Source organism: Lynx canadensis, chromosome B4 (genome assembly GCF_007474595.2).
Source record: "Lynx canadensis isolate LIC74 chromosome B4, mLynCan4.pri.v2, whole genome shotgun sequence".
Lineage (NCBI taxonomy): Eukaryota > Metazoa > Chordata > Mammalia > Carnivora > Felidae > Lynx > Lynx canadensis.
The window spans coordinates 77,934,891-77,956,490 of record NC_044309.1 but is presented as its reverse complement, the minus strand read 5'-3'; the positions used below and the strand labels follow the sequence as shown (position 1 = coordinate 77,956,490).

General features: G+C 56.6%; 1 protein-coding gene across 3 annotated transcripts; it reads right to left on the bottom strand.

Annotated features, from left to right (window-relative positions):
- Window positions 1-4,511: 4,511 nt before the first annotated feature.
- Window positions 4,512-19,624, bottom strand: ACVRL1 (activin A receptor like type 1). 3 transcript variants are annotated; one of them, XM_030322653.1, is made up of 10 exons: window positions 19,578-19,624; window positions 14,455-14,523; window positions 13,647-13,898; window positions 13,238-13,452; window positions 12,874-12,973; window positions 12,370-12,516; window positions 11,828-12,103; window positions 11,027-11,224; window positions 8,031-8,161; window positions 4,512-6,843 (listed from the first exon to the last, which is right to left on the bottom strand). In XM_030322653.1, exons 2-10 carry the CDS (start codon window positions 14,516-14,518, stop codon window positions 6,709-6,711), a joined length of 1,518 nt encoding a protein of 505 aa, XP_030178513.1. In that variant the 5' UTR covers window positions 14,519-14,523; window positions 19,578-19,624; the 3' UTR covers window positions 4,512-6,708. The 3 variants fall into 3 exon arrangements, with proteins under 3 accessions (XP_030178513.1, XP_030178511.1, XP_030178512.1); XM_030322651.1 differs by lacking the exon at window positions 19,578-19,624 and having other exon boundaries at window positions 14,455-14,588; XM_030322652.1 differs by lacking the exons at window positions 4,512-6,843; window positions 8,031-8,161; window positions 11,027-11,224; window positions 19,578-19,624 and adding an exon at window positions 11,233-11,691 and having other exon boundaries at window positions 14,455-14,593.
- Between the last annotated feature and the right edge of the window lie 1,976 nt (window positions 19,625-21,600).

Here is a 21,600-nt window from a genome sequence, read left to right as displayed (position 1 = left end):
AGGCTCTGGGCTGATGGCTCGGAGCCTGGAGCCTGCTTCCGATTCTGTGTCTCCCTCTCTCTCTGCCCCTCCCCCGTTCATGCTCTGTCTCTCTCTGTCCCAAAAATAAATAAAAACGTTGGAAAAAAAATTTAAAAATATATATATATTAAAAATACATACGTTACATATATAAACTCTGAAGGGACAGAAGCATAAAAACCTAAGACTGGTAATTTCTCTGGGGGTCAGGGAATGGGAGACAAGGATGGAAGGGAGACTTTTGGCACTTTGGTTTTGAACCATGTGAATGTATAAACTATTCCAAAAGTCACCTAAAATAAGGGGGAAATTGATACAGGTTGTTAGGAATTTATATTCTTCCATACAAAATTAAGAATAAATTTGTTGAATTATTAAAAAGAAATCCAGCTGGAATCTTGACTAGGATGAAAACCGTTGCTCCTCGCTACTCTGCTCCTTCCTCAGGTATCAGAAGTGCAACGAAAGATATGAGGGACCGAAGCCAGGGGAAGACCCTGGTCAGGTGGGAACAAGGACCGGAAACGGTCCAGAATTCAGGAGAAAGTCACCAAGTGGCACGTGGCTGTGGTTTTCCTTTTAAACTCCGGCCATTCAGAGAACCACCTATTCCACTCCTATGTTTGCCTGTTTTATTAAGGAATTACATCTCAGTCGGTTAAGCACCGACTTCGGCTCAAGTCATGATCTCGCGGTTCGTGAGTTCGAGCCCCGCGTCGGGCTCTGCTGACGGCTCAGAGCCTGAAGCCTGCTTCGGATTCTGTGTCTCCCTCTCTCTCTGCTCCTTCCCCGCTCAGGCTCAGTCTCTCTCTGTCTCTCAAAAATAAATAAACGTTAAAAAAAAAAAAAAAAGGAATTACATCTCTGGGGAGGAAGAAAAGAGAAGTATTGAACAGAAGTCTTTAGAACACCTCTGTCCGTGAGCAACCCCTACTTGAAGCCTAAGTGGTGGATAAAAACCTCATCACCCACCTGGCAAAAGGTCATCTTAACTGCGGGCAGGGGCGCTCGAGAAAAACTGCCTTGGTCCAGCTGAGTTTACAAATCCAGACCCAAAGAGGGCAGACTGGCATGCTTTGCAAGCTTGTTTGCTTTCATTTTTCTGAACATCAGTCCGGCTTCTTGTCCTGAAGGATCACAGATTCCAAATTGGTAGAGTCAAAATTAATGAGATTTCCCAGTAATGAGCCTAAGACTAAAATTATGGAAAATCCACTAATTATAGACTACGCAGCCACCTATAACCACTACTTGGAGCCAGGCCTCTGTGGGGAGGAGGGAGAGGAAGGTCACAGATGCAACCTGTGCCTGACCGTCCTTCCTTCCTGCTGCCCCTGCCCTTCTCCCTAGGCTAGGGGGCCTCACAGCACCCAGTGCTTCCTGCCTCTGAGCTCTGACCCTGCCCCCACCCCCACCAGGTCAAGCTAGGTCCTGCTTCTAAGGGCTCTGTAAGGCCAAATTCCTGGAAACTACAAAATAGGGCCCAGAGTGGAGGTGGGGGGCATGTTTTCCCCCTCAGTTCTGGGAAGCAGTGGGGGAGGAACACCGGGAGAAGGAATAAGGTAGAAAAGGCAGACGAAGTGCCCATTATACCCAAGCCCGTCAATTTCCTTTTTTCATCTCTTTATCAGTGTTTGTGACTGAGCTTCTTATCAACAGGAAACGCCTGCCTAAGGGGACAGGGCAGGTCCAGGGGGACTGGACGCCAGGGATTGGGAATTCTGGGTAATGCGCTGCTGCTGTCCAGCCTGACCGAACGGCCTCATGATTGCCAGGACCCAGTAAGGCTCTTGGCCTTGGCACCTGGTGAATCCTTAGGTCTACACAGTAAGACAGCACACCAGACCGGCCCTGAGGCCAAAGGTCTGCAGGAGGGTGGGGCTCCACCTCTAGCCCTCCATGACCAAGGACAAGTCACCAAACAGCTCAAGCCATGAAGTAAGAATTGCCCTTATCCCTAAAACCCACAAACCCCCTCCTTTCTAGCTGAGGAGAGGCCAAATGACCTACCAAGGTCACAGACGACTTAATGACAATCGCCCCAGTTGGCCCTTCTACTGTGTTTGCCTTCAGCCCTCAGAGGATGGCACCTGTGCTGGGCCTCCAGGCCTGGGACAATTAGGTACTTGGCACGACTTCTAGATGAAGGGAGGAGAGGGGCTCGAGCACTGATTAACCTCCTACTATGTGCCAGGGGCTTTAAAAAACACGGATCCTCACTCCAGGCTACTGGTTTCCCAGACGGGGCTCCCAGGAGAGGGACAGACTGAGGGTCAGGTTTCACGGGACGCTAAGATCAAATCTTGGTGCTGAAAATAAACGCCCAAGAGGGATATCTGGGCCAAGCAAGGCTTTATGGGTGGCTCAGAGGAACAGGTTTATCTAGGCGTCTTTCTTCAGACTGGCAGACGACTGAACCAAGAGTATGAGAACTGGCTGTTCCCCTGGTGAGGAGAGACAGGAAAGGTTTCTGTAGAACAGAGCTTGGGCCACCTTGCTGCCCACTTCCTGGCCCTCTTGCCTACCAGTTGCTCTTGAGAGGCCACACTCTGCTTTTGGAAATTCCAGCGTGCCTCTTGCCCTGTCCTTGTGTCTCCCCGGACAACCCCACTCTTCCCTCTCACCTCACCACTTGCGCCTCCAGTTGGGATCTAGGTCAGTAAGAGTGGGTGGGTGAGAAAGAACAGAGAAGAGACTCATCCAGACGTGACACCCCGCAGGGCAGCAGTGACAACACTTTAACCTGAAATCTGCCTGAAAATAGACTGTGTCTATGACATTATGCAAATTATATGCAAAGTCAAGAAGCCCTCTGTCTCTATTTCTAGCAAACTGAATGTGGCCCTGGTGTTAGCAGCTCCTTCCAAGAGTCGCCCACCTAGAGTGACGACGGCAGTTCGCATCAGTCCCCAACCTGGGAGACTGGACTCAGGACGGGCACCCCTCCACTCCAGCCCCAGGCCTGGGTCTTTTACACATGAGGACTGTTACGTCTTGGTCTGTTAATCTTGATGCAAGTGAGGAGTTGGAGAAGCACAGCACCCTCCTTGAAGGTGATGTGGGGTGGGCCTGAGGGAGATTGGTGACTGGGAGGAAGGGAGAATTGTCCTTGAAGGCCTGGGTACCGCGAGGCCCTGGCAGGGGAAGGTTGGTCCTCAGCCTCAAAGCCCATGCTCTAGAGACCACCTTCACCCCCCCACTTGGGCATGTTACAGGCACTCATCACCCCTAGGGAGGGTCCTTATTACACAGACAATCCTCTCCCTCTTCGCACAGGTAAGGACATTAGAGTTTGGGGTCCCCCAGGAAAGTAGAGCAAAACACTAAAGAAGTCAATGGGTTTCTTTCTTCCACAGGCAGGCAGGTTCCCTAGGCTCTACATGGCACCTCCCAAGGGCACGGTGACCTCCCAAGGACTCTTCTACCCCTGGAGGGCAATGAGCCAATCCTCCTTTGTCCCACCCCAGCCATAGCCAACCACAATGTGGACATCAGGGTGGAGATGTAAGGACCAGGTCGGGTGGCCACAGGGAGGGGAAAGGCTGCCTTTGTGGGACACCAGGAACGCTCCAATTTCCACAAAGCTGGTCTGAGAGGTCTTCTGGGGAGGAGGGCACTGTCTGTTGTGGGGAGCTCCATGGACACAGGCACCGGGAGGCTGTAGCAGGCTCTAGGCATAAGGCCAACTGGGGGGCCGCAGGACATAGGGTCGGTCCTCTGTGATACAATCAGGGCACCCTTTCTGCGGTTCCCTAACAGGGCCTCTGATACAAAGGCACAGATTTTTCTGGGCTGAGAAGTCAGATGGACGAGTCCCTTCTCTACTTCTTGCAGTACCTTTCTCCCACATGGCACGTCCTTGCCCCCACTGTCCCGGGGTTGGGGGTGGTGGGAGGTGTTTTCCAAGTCCAGGACGCCAAGATGGGTCTCCGAGGATGGTGAGGTCCTTTCCTTACCAGTCCAGGGGTGAGGGCCGACTCCCGGCAAGGTGGGGGCCCCATTTGGGGAGGGACTTGAGAACAGAGAAAAATCGAGGCAGACGGGTCCAAGCTGCCTCTGAGTGAAGACACAAAAGAGCGCCTTCCTAGGTTTTCGGGGGACAGTCCCTGCAGACTGAGACCCGGCGCAGCTCACGCACGTGCACGCCGGACGCGCAGAAGGCGGTCCAGCCCGGGGAAGGGCCCGCGGGTGCCTGCGCAGGGGCGGGGCGGGGCGGGGCGGGGCGGGGCGGGGCGGGCGGCGGCCGCCCGGCAGCCTTTGGCCAGCAGAGGGCGATGTGGCGGATGCCTCGATCTGTCTGCTCAGGGGCAGAACTGAGATTTGGGCCGCGGGCAGGCGTGGGGGGAATGATCCTGCGCGAACTTGTGACTTGTGCGTGAAGGGCAAACACCGGGCATGATACTCAGGGACCCGCTCCTTCCCTGTCCCTTCTGGTTCCCTCTGCGACGAGCCACTGCAGAGGAACCAGCTTAGCAAGATTCAGCAGGAGCTCGAGATTGGACCATGGTTTATTTAGGACCTACTGTGTGCTGAGCACGAGCTGAGTGCTCCCACAAGCAGGATCTCCAGGTAAGAGGCTGTAATTTGGGCCCTGGCACACCTTCCTGCATTCAGACGGAAGCACCGGGTGCTCTGCTCTCACCAAAGCCTCTTTCCATCCCTGACCACTGGCCGTTAGCCGGCCCCTGTCACTCCACTTCCCGCCTCAGACCTTCACCCCCTCAGGCATTTTCCAGCCTCTGGAGAGCTGCTGCCTTTGGAGTCCCAGGAGGAACCTCTTTGCTCCCAAATCCAGCAGAGATAAAATCTGTCATGGGGAGGACTGACTCCTGGGCTGAGCGGGTTCCAGTAACCAGAAGACGCAAAACTGCTGGGAAGTAAACTGCCCTGTGATCATCTGAGAACCTAACAGGTCCCTCTCACTTTCTGTTTTCACCAGTTTCACTTCCTGGTTCTCCTTCGGGCCTTGCACAACTCAGGGAGCCAGGCCTGGGAAAATGCCACGGTGCACACAAGCCGCCCCTGGGTGGGGGCAGACGGGAAGTGGGGGGGTGCTGGGTCATTTGCAGCGGGAGGGAAGGAGGCTGTTTTTGTCACCTCCTGTGGAGAATGGTGGGTCCTTCCCTGTCCTAAGGGCTGAGAGGCCAGGTCTTCTGAGCTTGGGACTGTCCTCATCCCTAGCCTGAGCCCTCCCACCCCACAAACCTGAGGCTCTACCTCCCATCCACCAGCCCAGGCTTTGGGGTAACCTCTCCATCACATGGACATACACCCTTGACATTGCCAAATGCTGAACATTCCACGTGTTTCTCCACAGCCATCAGGGTCTTCTTAGACACACACGGTCTGGGGTCTGGCCAAGACTGTGGGCCTGGGCCAGGGACCAGTGGAGAGCAGGAACCTGGGTGCTGGAGGCTTGCTGGCTGGAGCCAAATTTCTTCTGAGCCTCAGAGGCCCTGCAGGAAGCCGGCCCTCAGCCCTTCTCAGTCCTGGACAGAGAAGGCTAAGCCACAGAGTGGGGTGAGCGGCCGGCTTGCGTGCCCAAAGGCCCAGGGTTGTCTGGGCCCAAGGATGGTGGCTGGTTTGAGTTAAGGCAGGAACTGGAGCTTGTAGAATTAGTCTAGGAGGCCCTTCAGGCACTCGTGGCCTCAGGTAAAGTTCTTTTCAAATCCCCATCTGGAGTCAAATTGCCAGGGGCTGGGGGGCAAAAGGAGCAGAAGGGACTGATGAACTGAGCTCTGACACCGGGTGAAATTTCAAAGAAACCTCAGAGGACATCAGGACTGTGGACAGTGAAGGTCCTGGGACAGTGAAGGCCTCATTCTTGTCACGTAGAGCAATTACCTAGGACCAGAACCTGAGTCTCCTGACTCCCAGCTGAGTCTTTCCCCAGCTGTGCTGGGCTTCTGAAAGCCAAGCTTTCAGTTAGTCCGAAAGTCCTGGGCCTCACCCGTCTGACCTGCTACCTCTGCACTGTCCTCTGACCCTGCCACACCTGCAGCAGGACTCCCTGGGTGGAATGCCCTAATAAGGCAGCTAGGATGGAGGTGGGGGAGGGGCCCAGGATCCGGGCCCCAGCTCTCCCAGATGGTTGGCGGCTGGTGCTCAGCTGGTGGGGTCTTGTCCCGGAGACAGAGGCCCCAGGCCTCATAGAGCTGAGATAGAAACCCACACAGAGAAAATGACGGGCCCTGGGTGTCTGTCGGGCTTGTGCCAGAGGCTGAGACCTGGCAGGGCAGGATGTCTACTGAAGGCTGGACAAGGCCCTGTGTCACCCGGGCAGGTCTGGTGGGGCAGTGGGGTTAACTGAGGGCAGGGGGTAAAGTGCAGGCCTAGGCTCTGGGCCCGGGGACTGGGATTCCCTGGCCTGGCCACCCTGGCTCTGGGGCCTCTTTTGCATCCTATCCTGGGGGTGGTAGGGGCTGCGCCCCAGGGCGTGAGGGTGGGGAGAGAGCCAGGCGTCAGGGAGCCTGCTGCTCTGCGCGGGCCAGACGGCGGGGGATCGGGTTTCAGCCCAGCTATATTTTTGGCTGGATGAGCCGGCAGGCAGGCACAGCGGCCCAGAGAGGGGCACCCTCCTCCCCAGCACGCATACTCACGCCACCTCTACCCAGACAGGGCACCCACCGTCTGCCACCCACCCCACACGCACTGCAGGTACAGGGGAGTCAGGCTTCAGGCCTGTGGCTAGCGAATCACTTTGGGCTTCTCGAGACCGTTGCTGAGTTTCTGTAGTGTCTTCTTGATCCGCAGAGCCGTGAGGCGGGCAGAAGGGTTGGGGTACCAGCACTCCCGCATCATCTGAGCCAGGCCTGAGAGGACCTGTGGGGGGAGGGGGGACAGGGAGAGGCAGAGGGGAGGAATCAGAGACACAGATCAGGGAAGATGAAAAGGAGGTGGTGAAAAGGGGGCAGCGCCCAAATGGGGGGACATTAAGCGGTACAGAAAGGACCGGATGGGGGAGATAAGAGCATCGAGGAAGGGCAGAGGAAAGACAGAGTGGTAAGAAAGGGAACGGAGGGCAGGAGAGGAGAAAGACGAAAGATGGAAGGGGAAGACAGTGGAGTGACGAAGGGTGGAAGGTGGCAGGCGGGACAGAAAGAGAGCTGTAACTCAGCCCTTCGGGGGCACTCAGGCCCCTTCGGTGAAGAGTGTCTGGGGAACACCTTACCCCCACCCACCCCCCACCTCCGCCAAGATCCGAGGAAGGGGAGACATGCAAGCCTCGGAGCCTCCACGTGCCCCATACGGCTGGACTCCAGTGCGGAGGGAGGGACTCCCTGGCAGGGCCCTGTGGATACTGGAGAAGGGTCCCAGGAAGCTGAGTGGTCTGAGACTGAACGAGCAGCACCTCTGCCTCAGAACTCAAGTTGGTTCCCGACAGGGAGTGTATGTGATGTGTGTGTGCACAGCACTGCCTATGCGTGGCTTTTTATGGATACGCATGTTGTGCAGAAACACGTGTCTATGTACATGTATGTATATACATGCATATTCATTCCTTCAATAAACATTTGTTGGGCGTTCTGAGCCAGGCACTGTGATAGATAGCTGGGATACAAGGCAGCGAAGGAGACATGTTCTTTGTCTTCACAGGGCCAACCGTCTGGCATATATGTGCATGCATATGTATCTGTGAGTATATGTTTATGTAGAAGCATGTGCATGCCTGTATGTGTTTACATACACATGTGCCTGTGTCTTATATATGTATGTGGAGTGTTTAGAGAAAAAAACGAAAACAAACAGCAACAACAAAAACTCCATAGCAAGAAACGTGGCAGAGAGACTCTGCCTTTTCAGGCAAAATGGAGGGTTCTGAAAATCCAACATTTCAGGGGTCCACAGGCCACGGATGTGGGAGGTCAGAGTACCCCCGGACAGACCCTGGAATCCACCCTCCAGAATCGATCCAGGTGAACAGACACCTGAGGCACAAGTTCCTGGGGCCAGAAGTCCTAGCCGTGAGCCACCGCCCCGTGCCATCCCAGCCCCCAGGGAGGCCTCACCGGGTCTGCGGTCAGCCGGTTGGGGATGGTGGGGGTCTGCTGATCAACACACACCACCTTCTTCATGTCCTCAAAGCTGGGATCATTGGGCACCACGTCATAGAAGGGTGGCCGGTAGTCCTCCACGATGCCTGAGGATGGGGGGGGGGGACAGTCACTCAGCACCCCAAGAAGGCCCCACACCACCCTGAGGAGAGGCTTGCCCATCTTCTGTTCCACGGTCCGGAAAACCAGGTGTCTGACCCATGCTACCCCTGAGAGGGATGCTATGACATAATCGATACGTACACCAATAATGATAATTACTGCTAATTTTGCACTCGCCATGTGCCAGGCCTTGTGCTATAAACACTTCAATGCTTCCTTTTGTTAGCCTTCATGACAACCCAACGCGATGGGTATTATCGTTACCCCTATTTTACAGATGAAGAAACCGATGCTCAGAGGCGTTGAGCCCCAGGTGACACAGCTAGTAAGGGTAGAGTCAAGATTTAAACTCACCTTGGGGCACCTGGGTGGCTCACTCAGTTAAGTGTCTGACATCGGCTCGGGTCACGATCTCATGGTTTGTGAGTTCCAGCCCCCGAATCAGGCTTCACACAGACAGTGTGGAGCCTGCTTGAGACGGTCTCTCTATCCCTCTCGCTCTCTGCCCCTCCCCCACTCATGTTTGCCCTCTCTCTCAAAATAAATACATAAACTATATAAAAGTATTTTAAAAAGAAAAAGACTTGAACTCGTCTCATTGGATTGCCAGGCCAGACCTTGTTTCAGTCTTTCCGTGGCTGCCTCCTGCCCGGGGTCTGGGCACTGCTCCCAGGCCCCAACCATCACAGATGCCCGATAAAAACGTTTACTGGGCACGTTCCCTGTGCCAGGCACGGTCCTAACTGCACTGCATTAAATCTTCACAACAACCCTCTGAGTAAGTCATGCTATTAGCTCCACTTTATGAACGATGTAATTGAGGCCAGAGAGGTTAAGACACTTGTCTGAGATCACACAGGCAGTGAGTGACCGAGCTAAGATTCGAGCCCAGGAAGTCTAACCAAAGCCTGTGCTCTTGACCTCCAAGCTATACTTAAGAGAGAGAAGCTGGCCTGCTGCGGGGTGTGGAGGGACGTGGCACAAGGAGAAAGGGATCTTCACCCGGCTCCAAGTAACACCCACCCACTCTCAGACACAGCACAGGCCTCGCTGACCCCTTAGCAGGCAGTACTACCTCTCCTCACTGTCCCTGAGGAGGAGCCTTCTGAAAATGATGCCTGTGGAGCTGCAGACAGCACAGGCAGAAGAGGCCAGACCTAGACAAGGCGCCCCGGGCCCCCCTGCTTCCCAGCCTGAGGCTGGGGGCCGTGGCCACACAGCCACAACCTCAGGAGGGCCCGCGCCAGCTGTTCTCCCCGTGGCGGGCTTCCAGGCCGGCCCCTGCGCCTCTCGAGCCCTAATCAGTGCTGCGCAGAGGCCTGAGCGTGTCTAATGGGCCTTTAATCAGTGCCGGGGCTGACACCAGATTACAGTGTTTATAATGCGCCACGAATCTGTGTGGGGCTGACAGAGCTTCCCTCTGCCCCAGGAGCCTGCGGTCAGCCTCCCTTGCGGCCCTGGCCGGTCCAGCCTTCTCATCCTGCCTGCAGCCTGGCCCAGGGGGTCTCGGCTCCTTCCAGGTGCCCCCTTCCCCAACCCTAGTGTTCAGAGCCTACTCTGGGAGTGTACGTCTGAAGGGGCAGGACTCTGAGCCCCTCCAGAGTCTCCCAGAGGGACTGGCCCCACTCTGGCCTCTCTCTACCAGTCAGCGCTGAGGGTAAAAGAAGGCTGGCATGGGGCTGGCTCCTAGCGGATGCTCAGGAAATGAGAATGTCCCTGTCCCCAAGGAACGGAGCTCCAGTTATATCCTGAGGTTGGCCCCAACCTGTCAGGACCTCCGGCAATCCCTCCCAACAGACAGCCTCCACAAAGACTGACAAGCCTCCCCACCTGGTCCAGGGCTGCAGGGCACCAGCCACAGGTCTGCCCCAGCAAGGCTGAGGTCCCTCCAACTGTTCCTAGCCCCTCCAAAGGCGCCCATGTGTAATAATGAGGCAGCGATAAGCAGGCAGTGCAAACACTATTATATCCTGCATTTTTATAGCAAAGAAACCAAGGACCAAAGAGGTTTAAGTAGCCCAGTGATAAAGAGCACTAGCCCCAGAGTCATATTGGCCTGGTTTCAGAACCCGATACTGCCTCTAGCCAGCTGAGATTCTGTACCTCAGTACCCTCATCTGTGAAATGGGGATGATACCATGTCAGGTATTCGTTATTACAATAAATTGCTGCTAATATTTACTGAGCCCCAGAATACCTCCAGATACTGTCCTAGGATTATCTCAATTAGAAACTATTAAAAAAATTGTTTTAATGTTTACTTATTTAGAGAGAGAAAGAGTACGTGAGCAGGGGGAGGGGCAGAGAGAGGGAGAGACTCCCAAGCAGGGCACAGAGCCCGGCTCGGGGCTTGAACTCATGAACCGTGAGATCATGACCTGAGCCGAAAACAAAAGTCGGGCGCCTAACCGACTGAGCCACCCGGGCGCCAATACTAGAAACTATTTTTATTCTCATCTCCAAATGAAACGGAGGCACAGAGAGGTTAAGTAACCTGCCCATGGTAATAATCAGGAACTGAACCCAGGCAGTCTGATTCCCAGCCCATGCCCTTAACCACTAAGTGATACCACCTCCTGCCAACACACGATGATTAAAGAAGATCATCCGTGCATATAGCAAGGCACGTGGCACATATTTAAGCTCAATAAAAGTTAGCTGCTATCACTTATCCAAGATTTCACAGCCAGACTCACAGATTTGCAGAGCCACACCTTAAACGGTCACTCAACTCGACCCTCATGCCACGGGCACCAGCCATGGCAGGAAGCCCCTGTCTCCTGCCTGTCTGCTTGTCTATCCACCTGCCCCATCCCTCTCTCTCCACCCTGTGCGGGGTGGGCCCTCACCATTGACAATGGTCCGACGGGCGATCTCCCACAGCACCAGGCCAAAGGCCCAGATGTCTGTCCACTTGTAGGACTCGAAGCAGTCGGTGCGGATCTGCTCTTCCAGCACCTCGGGGGCCATGTACCGCTTGGTGCCCACTCGTGGGTTGTTTCCGATGTCCAGGTAATCACTACCCTGGGAGTGCATCACAGCCAGGCCTGTGGGTACCAGGCCTGTCACTCCTGCCGCTCGCCCAAGCCCACAGAGTGGCCCCGGAGGCTGGGGTGCGGGGGGCAAGTTGGGGATGGAGAGAGATGGTGAGACATAGAGTAGCAGGCGAATGGAGACCTGCCCTGCGGCGGGCTGGGAGACAGCAGCCACCGGGAGAACCACCTGCCCCGGTTATATTCTGCTCGTGTAGCTCTCCTAGGTGCCCAAGGACCCAGAGAGACGTGAGCAGGCAAGGCAGGTGTAATTATGCCCATTTCACAGAGCAGAACCCCAAGGCCCGGTGAGGGGAGCCATGCAGTCAGTGAAGCCAGGATGAGAACCCAGGTTCTTGGAGCCCTGCCCCTTTCTCCCAACTCCTGGAGCCAGAGCGGTATGCTGGAAGGAGTCTGGGCTTGCAAAGCGTCAAGGCAGCTTGTGGGGCTCTCGCAGAGGTGAAATGAGACAACACACATGCCTGGAGGGATTAAAGCGCCCATCAGTAGTTGAGTCGTCGCCACACTCAGGAACAGGCAAAGGCAGAGAACCTAGTGAGGGGGAGAGTGCTCGAACCCCGCGCCCCGCGAAGGGCCCGCCCTACCCGGGCGGCTCACCCAGGTCGGCGATGCAGCACTGGAGGTTGCTCTTGACCAACACGTTGCGGCTTTTGAGGTCCCGGTGGGCGATGGCCGGTTTGCCCTGCGTGCCGAAGATCTCCACGTGCAAGTGTGCCAGGCCGCAGGCAGCCGATACAGCCAGCCTCAGGGCCAGCTGGGGCTCCAGCGTCTGCCTCTGCAGAAAGTCATAGAGTGACCCATGCTCGTGGTAGTGCGTGATGAGCCACAGCTGCGTGCTCGAATTGCGGGAAGTCATGTCCGAGGCGATAAAGCCTGTGGGCAGAGGGTCGGGTGGCTCAGGCAAGGGGCTAGGGATAAGGGAGGCCAGACTGATCGGGTCAGGGCAAAGCTGGGGCTGGGGCTGGGGTGGAGGCAGGTCTGGCTTAGGTCAGAGAGGAAGCTGGGGTCAGCGATTGAAGCTGAGGGCTGACGGGAGTCCTTCAGGATTAGGTCGGTTGTCCCGAGGCCCAGGGACTCCAGCCTGGAGTGGGGGGGTGGGGTGCTGAGAACCCCGGCCTGGCTTAGCATTCCCCGCTTGCCTAGAATGTTGTCGTGTCTGAGCAGCACCGTGTTGTAGATCTCGGTCTCCCGGAACCAGGACTGTTCATCCCTTGAAGAGAAGATCTTGATGGCCACGCTCTCACCATGCCACAGGCCGCGCCACACCTCGCCGTAGCGGCCCTTTCCTGATCCGATGGCCAGAGGGGTGGGAGAGGGTCACATACTGGGCACACACAGCCCCTGGGCATGGGAATCCCCAGAAGAGCCCCCATCTTCATTCTGCACTGACCCCAATTGCAGAACCTCTAATGTTTATGTTTAACTTAATCCGGGCCCACCCTCGTTAACCTTGTTCCTGCCAGCACCTACAGAAGGATCTAGCCCTGACCCATCTCTAAGCCACTCCCTGCCCAGCAGAATTCCCATTTGGACCCAGGCCTGGTCCTGCCTCAGAGGTCCAGACTCAGAGGACAAGAGCTTGCTCACTCCTGTGCGCTCATGGGAGCCCTCGGTCCAATCGCCCAGGCTCACCCACTGCTCACCTACACACTCCACCAGGGCCACCTGCCGCGCCACTGTCCTCTGCACCAGGAAGGGCAGTCCTGAGCCACTGCCCGTGGTGCAGTCACTGTCCAGGAGATCCTGGGGGTATAGAGAGGCCACTGAGAGGCTGCCCCCACCTGGCCCAGCCCATTTCTTCCTCCTTAAGCTGGGCCCCCCGCTGCTGTGTCCCTACAGGCTCCTCCCTTGCCCAGGGGCATCTCCCCCCCACCCCCCACCCCGACTCAGATCTCTGAGTGTCTGTGACTGAGTCTTTCTCAGCTCCTGTCTGGCTCCTATCTGATTCTCTGGCTCCCGTCTACCCAACCCCCACCCCCGGGGTCCCAGGCACCCCCGGGCTTGTACCCCCAGCATGCTGTCCCCCTGCTCCGACGCCTTCAGGATGAGGCTGGACTCGCCCAGATCGCTGTGCAGACCCCTCTGCTTCTCCCGCCTCCGCCGCCGGACATGCCACAGGCCCAGGGCAGCCAGGGCCACCAGGACCAATAAGGCCAGCACAGGGCCCAGGATCAGAGGCAGCTGGCCGTCTACTTTCGGCGGTTCTGGAGGAGTCTGGGTGGCTGGTGGAGGGGGCGGGGAGGACACTGAGGCCCAGCTTCCACCAAGCCAGATTCCCCCCCATTTGGCCACTCTGCCAGGTATATCCCAGGGTCCTTCCTCCCCCGCCCTCCTGGCCAGAGCAGGAGCTGGAGGCAGGGCAGGGAGGACAGGGACTAAGAAGACAGGGAAGGGTTGCTGGGGTGGCCACACGTACCATCCAGTGCCAGAGACACGTTTTGGTTGCACAGGGGGTTGTAGCAGCAGTAGTGGTTGACGAACTCGGTGGGACGCCCCTTGCATAGCTCCTCGTGCAGGCTCCCACAGCCCCGATGCTCCTGGGGTTGTCCGCCCTCCTCCCGCACCAGCACTACTATGCACCAGGCCCCCTGGCAGGTGGACCCCCTGCAGGTTGGACTCTTACACGTGCAGGTCACCAGCGGGCCCCGGGAGGGCTTCACAGGGTCTCCTGCGAGACACAGCGGAGGCTCAGCCACTCTGGGCCCAACTCCTAGGCAGAGACTAACAGCCATGCCTGTCCCACTGCCCCTCCCTTCTGACCTCTCAAACACACCCGCTGAGACCTTGGTCCTCCAGTCCCATCCTTAGATTATCCTCCCCTCCAGAACCTGACCCCCCAGACACTAGGAGAACCAGGCTTCTGTCCCCTCCCTGATCCTAAGACCTTCCCTCCCAGTTCTAGGCCCAGCCCTGGCCCCCAGCCCCAACCCTGAGGGGTCTCCCAGGTGCCCCCTGCCAATGTCCTCACCCTCTGCACCCCCAGGTGGAGGTTCCCACCGTGGAGGCTGGTAGAGCACCAACCTGTGGGTTTGGATCAGGAGGACAGCAAAGAAGGGTTGGGGTAGCTGGGCATTTAGTCTAACTGAGCCTGCCTCCCACTCTCCAGCCAAGCTCCTAGGTGCCCCCCTCTCCCCAGCTCCTCAAATTCAGCCCCAGCAAGAGCAGGAGCAAGGTCCTTTCTCTATCCAGGACCCTGTCCCCTATCTGCTTCCCTAAGTACTTACCCTGGGTCAAGCCCAAGGCCATCAGTAGCATCAGAAAGCCTCTCCTGAGGGAGTCCAAGGTCATGGTCCCTGGAGAAGAGAGGGGGTACAGCAACATCTATGAAATGTGATCCCTTTGGTGTTCTCAGCCGCTAACTGTGGGTCCCTCCCACCTAGAGGAAATCACTGGGAGTTTTGGGGGGGGGCACAGGGAGGCCTCCTCCCTACTCCCTGTGTCTGGCTTTGGGGCGGGGCCTGCAGGGGAAGTCCTGGTTCACTTCCCCATGGAAACCATCCTGTTAGGGGTAAAGGGTAGAGAGCCATATTTAAGTGACAGAGAGCTTGGGGGACTCCTAGCTATTTACCCCTACTCCTGAATTCAGATGGGAGGGCACAGAGGGCACAGGGCCAGGGTGGAAGGAGAGTGTTTTTAGCAGTACCCCCCACTCCTGTCCTCTGCCTCTTACCCACCCCTTTCCCGGTGCCGCCATCCCCCTAGCCCTGGCTGCCTCAAACATAAACAGGCTCCTGTCTTCACTTCCTGCCATTCAGGGTCCCGCCAAACTGGGAACAGGAATCAAGATTGTTTAGATTGGGGTCTGGATAGAACAGGCAGGAGTCACGCACAGCAGGGAGGGAGCTCAGGGCTATTCTCAGGGCAGGCTGGGGTGGCTACAAGGTCTGGAGGAGACACACGGGGCTGGGACACACCGTGACAGAATTCTAGGGGGATACCTTGTGAACCACAAAACCCAGCTCCTTATTTTAGAGAAGATGGAGATTAGGCCTCAGACAGGGCAGAAGACTTGTCCAAGGTCAGACAGGACTCAGTGGCAGCACCAGGAGTGCGACCCAAGTGTCCAGACTCCCAGTCCAGTGCTTTCCCCACTCTGTCTCCCAATCCAGGCGACAGCCGAGGTCTGAGCCCTCAGGGCGGTAACAACCATACAAACTTGGACAGCGCTGTCTCAGGCCAGGTATGAGGACACCTCTCTACAATTTCACCAGAGCATAAGATGCCCTCTCTGAGCCACTCCCTGGCCGCCTTCCTCCTCTCTCCTTGCTGTCCTGGGAAAGGGTGGGGGTAGTGCCATTGATGTGGGAGGGGAAGTGAAACATACTTAGACACTGAATGTTTGACCTTCCACGGCCAGTTAAGGTTGAACTTTTCCAGAAGTTTGGTAGAGAATGTTAAGGAAGTAATTCTGATTGGGGCGCCTGGGTGGCTCAGTCGGTTAAGTGTCCGACTTCAGCTCAGGTCATGATCTCGCGGTCCATGAGTTCAAGCCCCTCACTGGGCTATGTGCTGACAGCTCGGAGCCTGGAGCCTGCTTCCGATTCTGGGTCTCCCTCTCTCTCTCTCTCTGCCTCTCCCCCGCTCACACTCTGTTTCTCTCACGCGCAAAAATGAATAAATGTTAAAAATATTTAAAAAAAAAAAAAGGAAGTAATTCTGATCTATGATAGTCCCCAACTCAGGTCCCAAACCAACTTGTGCTTCAGAAGCCACCCCCTTCTTCATTTCTCAAAGGCTTAGAACTAGAAGAGAAGGATGGATGCTGCAGCAAGAAGGACTGAAGTCAGACAGCAAGAAGGACTTCCTGAGTGGTGGAGAGTGTGCAGGTGTGTGCCTGGGGATCCAGTCCCCAGGAGCAGCTACCACCAGGCTGGGGCGGGCGGGGGGGGAGGGGAGCTGGGGCAGAGGGGGTCTTTTGGCATAACACAGTGAGGCTGGTAGGGCTGGATGTATGGCCACATGGGCTTCAGAAGGGCCATAGTCTAAGAATGGTACCAAATGAAGATCCATGGTACTGAGGCTCCCAGGGCAGGATGGCTGGGGACGGGGGCGGGGGGGAGGGGGGGTTCATGGGCCTCTCTGGCTGGTGGCAGCTCTAGCCTTCCTGCCTGGGCTTCCTCTGCCCCAGAGGCCCAGGGCTGGGGGAGGAAACGGAGCCCTGGGCTGCTGCAGCTGTGTCCCCAGCCTCTGCCTGACCTCCTGTCTCTTGCCCCTCCTGGCAGGCAGTGAGGACTCCGGCAAGCACTCGGCAGGGGGACCGGTGGCTGGAGAAGGACCCCCAAACAAGCTGAATTTGCCCACTGGGGCAGGGGTGGGAAGCCATCTGTGGAAGCCTTTGCTTGCCCAAAAAGCAGCTAAGGACAAGGTACGGGGCAGGAAGGAAAGGGTGGATAGCGATCAGGATAAAATCTCCTCTCCCGAAGCTTCCACTTCTCTGACAGTGCCTCACGGTACCCTCTTACCTACTTGATTATGCATCAGGACCCCCTGGAAGTGCACATTCTTTGGTCACACCCACACTCCAAATTCTGATTCAGTCCATCCCGGGACCAGCAAGAAACTTGCATTGTAAAACGTCTCCAGGTAATTCTGACCCGTTTGCATGGGTCTACCCCTTGAGAAATGTGTCCTACACAGTGCTAAACCTGCTGTATGTGTTTTCATTTCTCTGTGCAGGGAGGGCCCTGCTGGGTGAGTGGGAGCAGGGTGCAGAGGACAGAGACTCTCACTCCCACCAGGCACTCCCCCCCCACCAACTAGAGAAGGGACAGACTAGTGAAACCTCAAAGCCAGGGACTTGGAGACGCTGCAGAGGGAGGGTGGAGTGAGGGCTTTGTTCTCAAGCCTCCCAGGCTCAACAATGGTACAGGGAGGGCCTGACAACATCTGCAGACTCCGCTTCTGGTCTTATCCTGGGAATGTAGTGGAGTAAAATTGTGACTCTCTAGCTTTGGTTTTGTTTTTTGTTTCTTTAACGCCTCCTTTTAATTTCTTCTTTTCTTTTATGTTAGAAACAGAGCACAAGCAGGGCAGAGGGGCAGAGGGAGAAAAAGAATCTTCAGCAGGCTCCACACTCAGTGTGGAGCGGGACACGGGGCTCGATTCCACAACCCTGGGAGCACAGCCTGAGCCGAAATCAAGAGTTGGACGCTCAACTGAATGAGCCACCCTGTGACTCTCTAGCTTTTAACTGGGCCCGGCACAAAGCTAAGTACAGAGAGTGCTGAGTCCTGCCAGTCCAAACTCAGAGTGACCCTGATTGCCCAGAGACCTGACTCTAGCACAGACAGACTCCTGGGGACTCGTAGTATCCCTTCACTTCTTTTTTTTTTTTTTTAATTTTTTTATTTTTGAGAGAGAGAGAGAGCACAAAGGGAGGAGGGACAGAAAGAGAGGGAGACACAGGATCTGAAGTAGACTCCACGCTCCGAACTGTCAGCACAGAGCCTGACATGGGGCTTGAACTCACGAACCATGAGATCGTGACCCCAGCCAAAGTCCGATGCCCAACCCACTAGGCCACCCAGGCGCCCCTCCCTTCACTTCGAAGCAAAACTTCCTGAAAGATCTCCTGCTGACAGAAGCATCACTGTTATTGGCCAGAAATCACAAATGCCAAACTAACTTCAAACATTAACTGCCAACTGTGAAATCTTTAATAATAAGAACTAATCTTCTCTGAGTGCTGCTAAGTACTCAACTTTGATGGTTAATCTAATTTAACCCTCACAATGATCCAGTGGGGAAACTGAGGTTCAGGGATGTTAAGTTTCTTGCTCATCATCACCATGGGTGTCCCGATCATCTTGAGGACAGGAACATATTGCACGCTGCTGTTGTTACCATGGGGTGCCCGATGAGGGTTTGTTTAGATGGGAAGACAGAAATCATCTGCTTGCTGCAGGCTTAGTCTTAAGTTGGAGAACCAGAGAAGGGGTGCACTCAGAAGGTGGTTATCGATCTGTTTCTCAGCGGCAGGACTGGCTCTGCACAGCGACAATTGTAACAGGGCTGGAAGAGCCTCACTCTGCGAATCAACAGGTCTTACCCACACAGTAGAGGGCTGAGCTACTCATACCAGGCTGCCCCTTACCGTACACAAAACACTTTCATCTGCATCATTTCACTGGCCCTTCACCGCAGCGTGATGTAGCATCACACCTGGATTTTAGGGTCTCAGACAGAAAGCACAGGCAGCACAGTACAGCACCAGGGTCAGGATCAGGCAGACCTGGGTTCAAATCCTGCCTCTCCCACTTAGAACTACGAAGTTTGGGGCAAGTTACTTAAACCTTCTGAGGCTTAGGCTTCCCTACAAAAAATGAAAATAATAAGTGTTCATTTCATAGGTATCATGTAGTAGAATTATTCAGCCGAGTACTAAGTGGCACACAGTGAGCATTTAACAAATGTTACCAAAAACCCAACAGCACCATTTACACCATCCACGGAGCTTTGGACAAGCGACTCAGGTCTGAACCTCTTTAGTTTTCAGTAGGATGGGCGTAATAAACCTCTTCTGCTAAACTGTGGCCAGGATTCCATGAGAAAAATATAGCTAAGCGTACATCTAAGAGCACTCAAATAAATGGTATCTATTTTTGACAACCCCATGAGATGAGAGGACAGGCACTAGGACAAATGGGACCGTGAGGGATCAGGGAGGACAGACCCCGACTCAGCCAGAAGCTGCCACTAACAGAGAAAGTGAGTGCTATAGTCCACTATGCCCCTGTCCTTCAAGAAGAAATGGCGGGGGGGGGGGGGGGGCAGCCCAGAGATGCGCTTAACAGCACTGGCCTCCAGGGCAGACTGAAAGTCTGGGGTCCCAGCCTACAGGGAGAAAGGGAAACCCTCTGGCCTGGATCTCCAGGGAAGGCCATGGCATGGGGATTATCTGACCCTACAGGGCTGGAGGTGAGGTCTGCAGGATGGAATTATCCTTAAGCAGAACCGCAAAGGCTGGCCTGGGAAAGGTGGGCTTCAAGGGGAGGCTCAACACGGTTGCAAGTAGACACTCCCTCCCAGGTCAAGGCAGCTGCCTGGAGGGACACGCGACCCCTTCCCTGTGAAGCAGAGCAGGAATCCTTCTGCCCCTTTTACAGATGAGGAGAGGAGACAGAGAAGTGACTGGCCCAGGGGCCAGAAGTTTTCTGATTCCCAGCCCAGGTTTGGCCCAGCCCGCTCCAGGGTTGTGGGCAGATGTGCGGGGAAGGCCAGGGGCAGCTTGCCCTAGTGGGGAGCTGGGACTGACCCTACGGCAACCTCTGTGAGGCGTCCTCTGGGATCCGCCCCGAGAAGGGCCCGTTCGGGCTCGAGGTCGGGCCGCCCGCGGACCTGGACTCACCTCTGGACCCGCCCTGCGGGCAGCGGGCCGGGCGCCTCCCCTCCCGGCGGCGGCCGCGGTGGCACGGCGAGAGCTGGACGGCGGGCCCGGGTCGTGAGCGGCCCCGGACGGCGCTGGGGCCCGGGCGGGGCTCGCTCGGCGCGGACGGCGCGGCGGCCTCCCGGGACTGGGAAAGGGGCTGGAGCAAAAAATGTTTCTTATTCCAGCGTCTTCCTGCCTGGCCCGGCTCCACCACTCCCTCCTAATAAACCGTTTCCTATTGCCCAGCTAGCCGACGGGCCGCCCGCTCGCCCCTCGCTGGGGCCGCAGGACCCGGACCCTCCCCCGCGCGGCTCCCAGACCCCGAGGGCAACCGCCCGCCTCGGCCGCCCCCGCCCCGAGATCGTGGCGGCGCCCCCGCCCCGAGCCTCCCACATCCGCCTCCCCGAGGGGGCGGGCCTTGGACTCGGGCCGCGGGGGGTCTCGCGGGGTGGCCAGGCCAGGAGCCGCGGGGGGCCAGAGTCGAAGCGGGAGGCACTGTCTGAGGGCCGGTAGCGGAGACGATGGACGGGGAGGCGCCCTCTCCCGCTCCGAGCCGCGGAGAGGGCGAGCCGCGGAGAGGGCGACCTGGAATCGGGACTGGAAGGGGGGCACCGAGGGAAGAACCGCGAGGAGAGGGGGAAGGGGAGGTAATTTACCTGTCCTTCACCCACCCTCGGCCCCTAGTCCTCGGCCTCTAGTCCTCGGCCTACTAGGCTCAGAGCAGCGAGGGCAGGGTTTGGGGCTGGCAGGGTCCGAAATATTTTGGCCCCTCCCTCTCCACCCTCGACCCCCCGCCCTCGAGGACTCCCGACTCGGTCGAATCCTTCAGCCTCCTCCCTCTGGCCCCTTCACCCCCTCTTGTTCACTCCCCTCTTCCGCAGCCTCTCTCCGCTCAGCACAGGGTAAAGAGGCCCAGCTCGGGCTGCTCTGGGTCAGCGGTGGGAAGAGTGAGGCCCTCCGGCCACAGCACAGCCCAGTGACAAGCACTCCTCTCCCCACAATGTCAGGCCAGAATTGGAAGGAGAGGCTGGGAACTGCCTTCGACTGCCCCCTTCCAGGCAGGCCCCTCACCCCACCAAATGGAGATGGGGACTGGAGCCTACGTCGGGGCACTGATGGGACAAGGCAGACAAAGAGTTGCAGAGGGGAGCAGAATGGCTTCTCCCCCAGAGAGAAACTTGCTCTCTGTCCTGATTCCCTCGCATAGGCTCAGAGTACTGACGTCATCGCCTTGCTTTGCTCCAACCACTGTGAGCACCCTGAAGGCAGGACTTCATTTCTAGCCTCCTAGTTACCCACAAAGACCCTGCAGTCTGGGAATCCAGGCTAGCTGCGTACCTCTCCGTGCCTCACTCCCCCATCTGCTAAATGGGCACAGTCAACAGTGCCAGCCTCATAGGGTTGTTGTGAGAATGAAGGCAAATGATGCTTATCTCAGTGCACAGCCAAAAATGCTGGCTGGCTGTGCCTGCCGCAGGGTGGACCCTCAGTGACAGTGTTCAATGAATAAATGAAAAGGCTGGGGAGACAGTAGCCTGGGGGCCAAGGTGGAAAGAGTAGGTATTGGAAGCAGAAGCGGACCTCTAAGGTGCCTTCCTCTGTGAAGATTGTGTAAAATGGGCCAGGGACCCTCCCCCCCACCCCACCCCACCCCGGGGGCTCCCACCCCAGCCTTTGCTGGGAATAGAGGCTGGGGGAGACATCAGCTCAAGGTTCCGACCACATGGGTTGTTGACTGGCCTCACTTCCTCTGCTGAAACCCTCCCCAGCCCCCACCCCACAGCTGCTTCACAACTTGTGAGCATTGTGAATTGCAGAGCCAAGGCACACCCAGATTTCAGTGTCAGGACGGAGCTGAGTCCTGCAGCCAATAGGAAGTACTATGGGATTACGGTATCTGCTCTTTCAGATTATAGCGGCCACTTCGGAGCATGGCCTCATGTCCATCTATCATACCCACTCTCCCCGCCCCCCCCCCGCCCCGCCCCTGCCCTGCATTGGC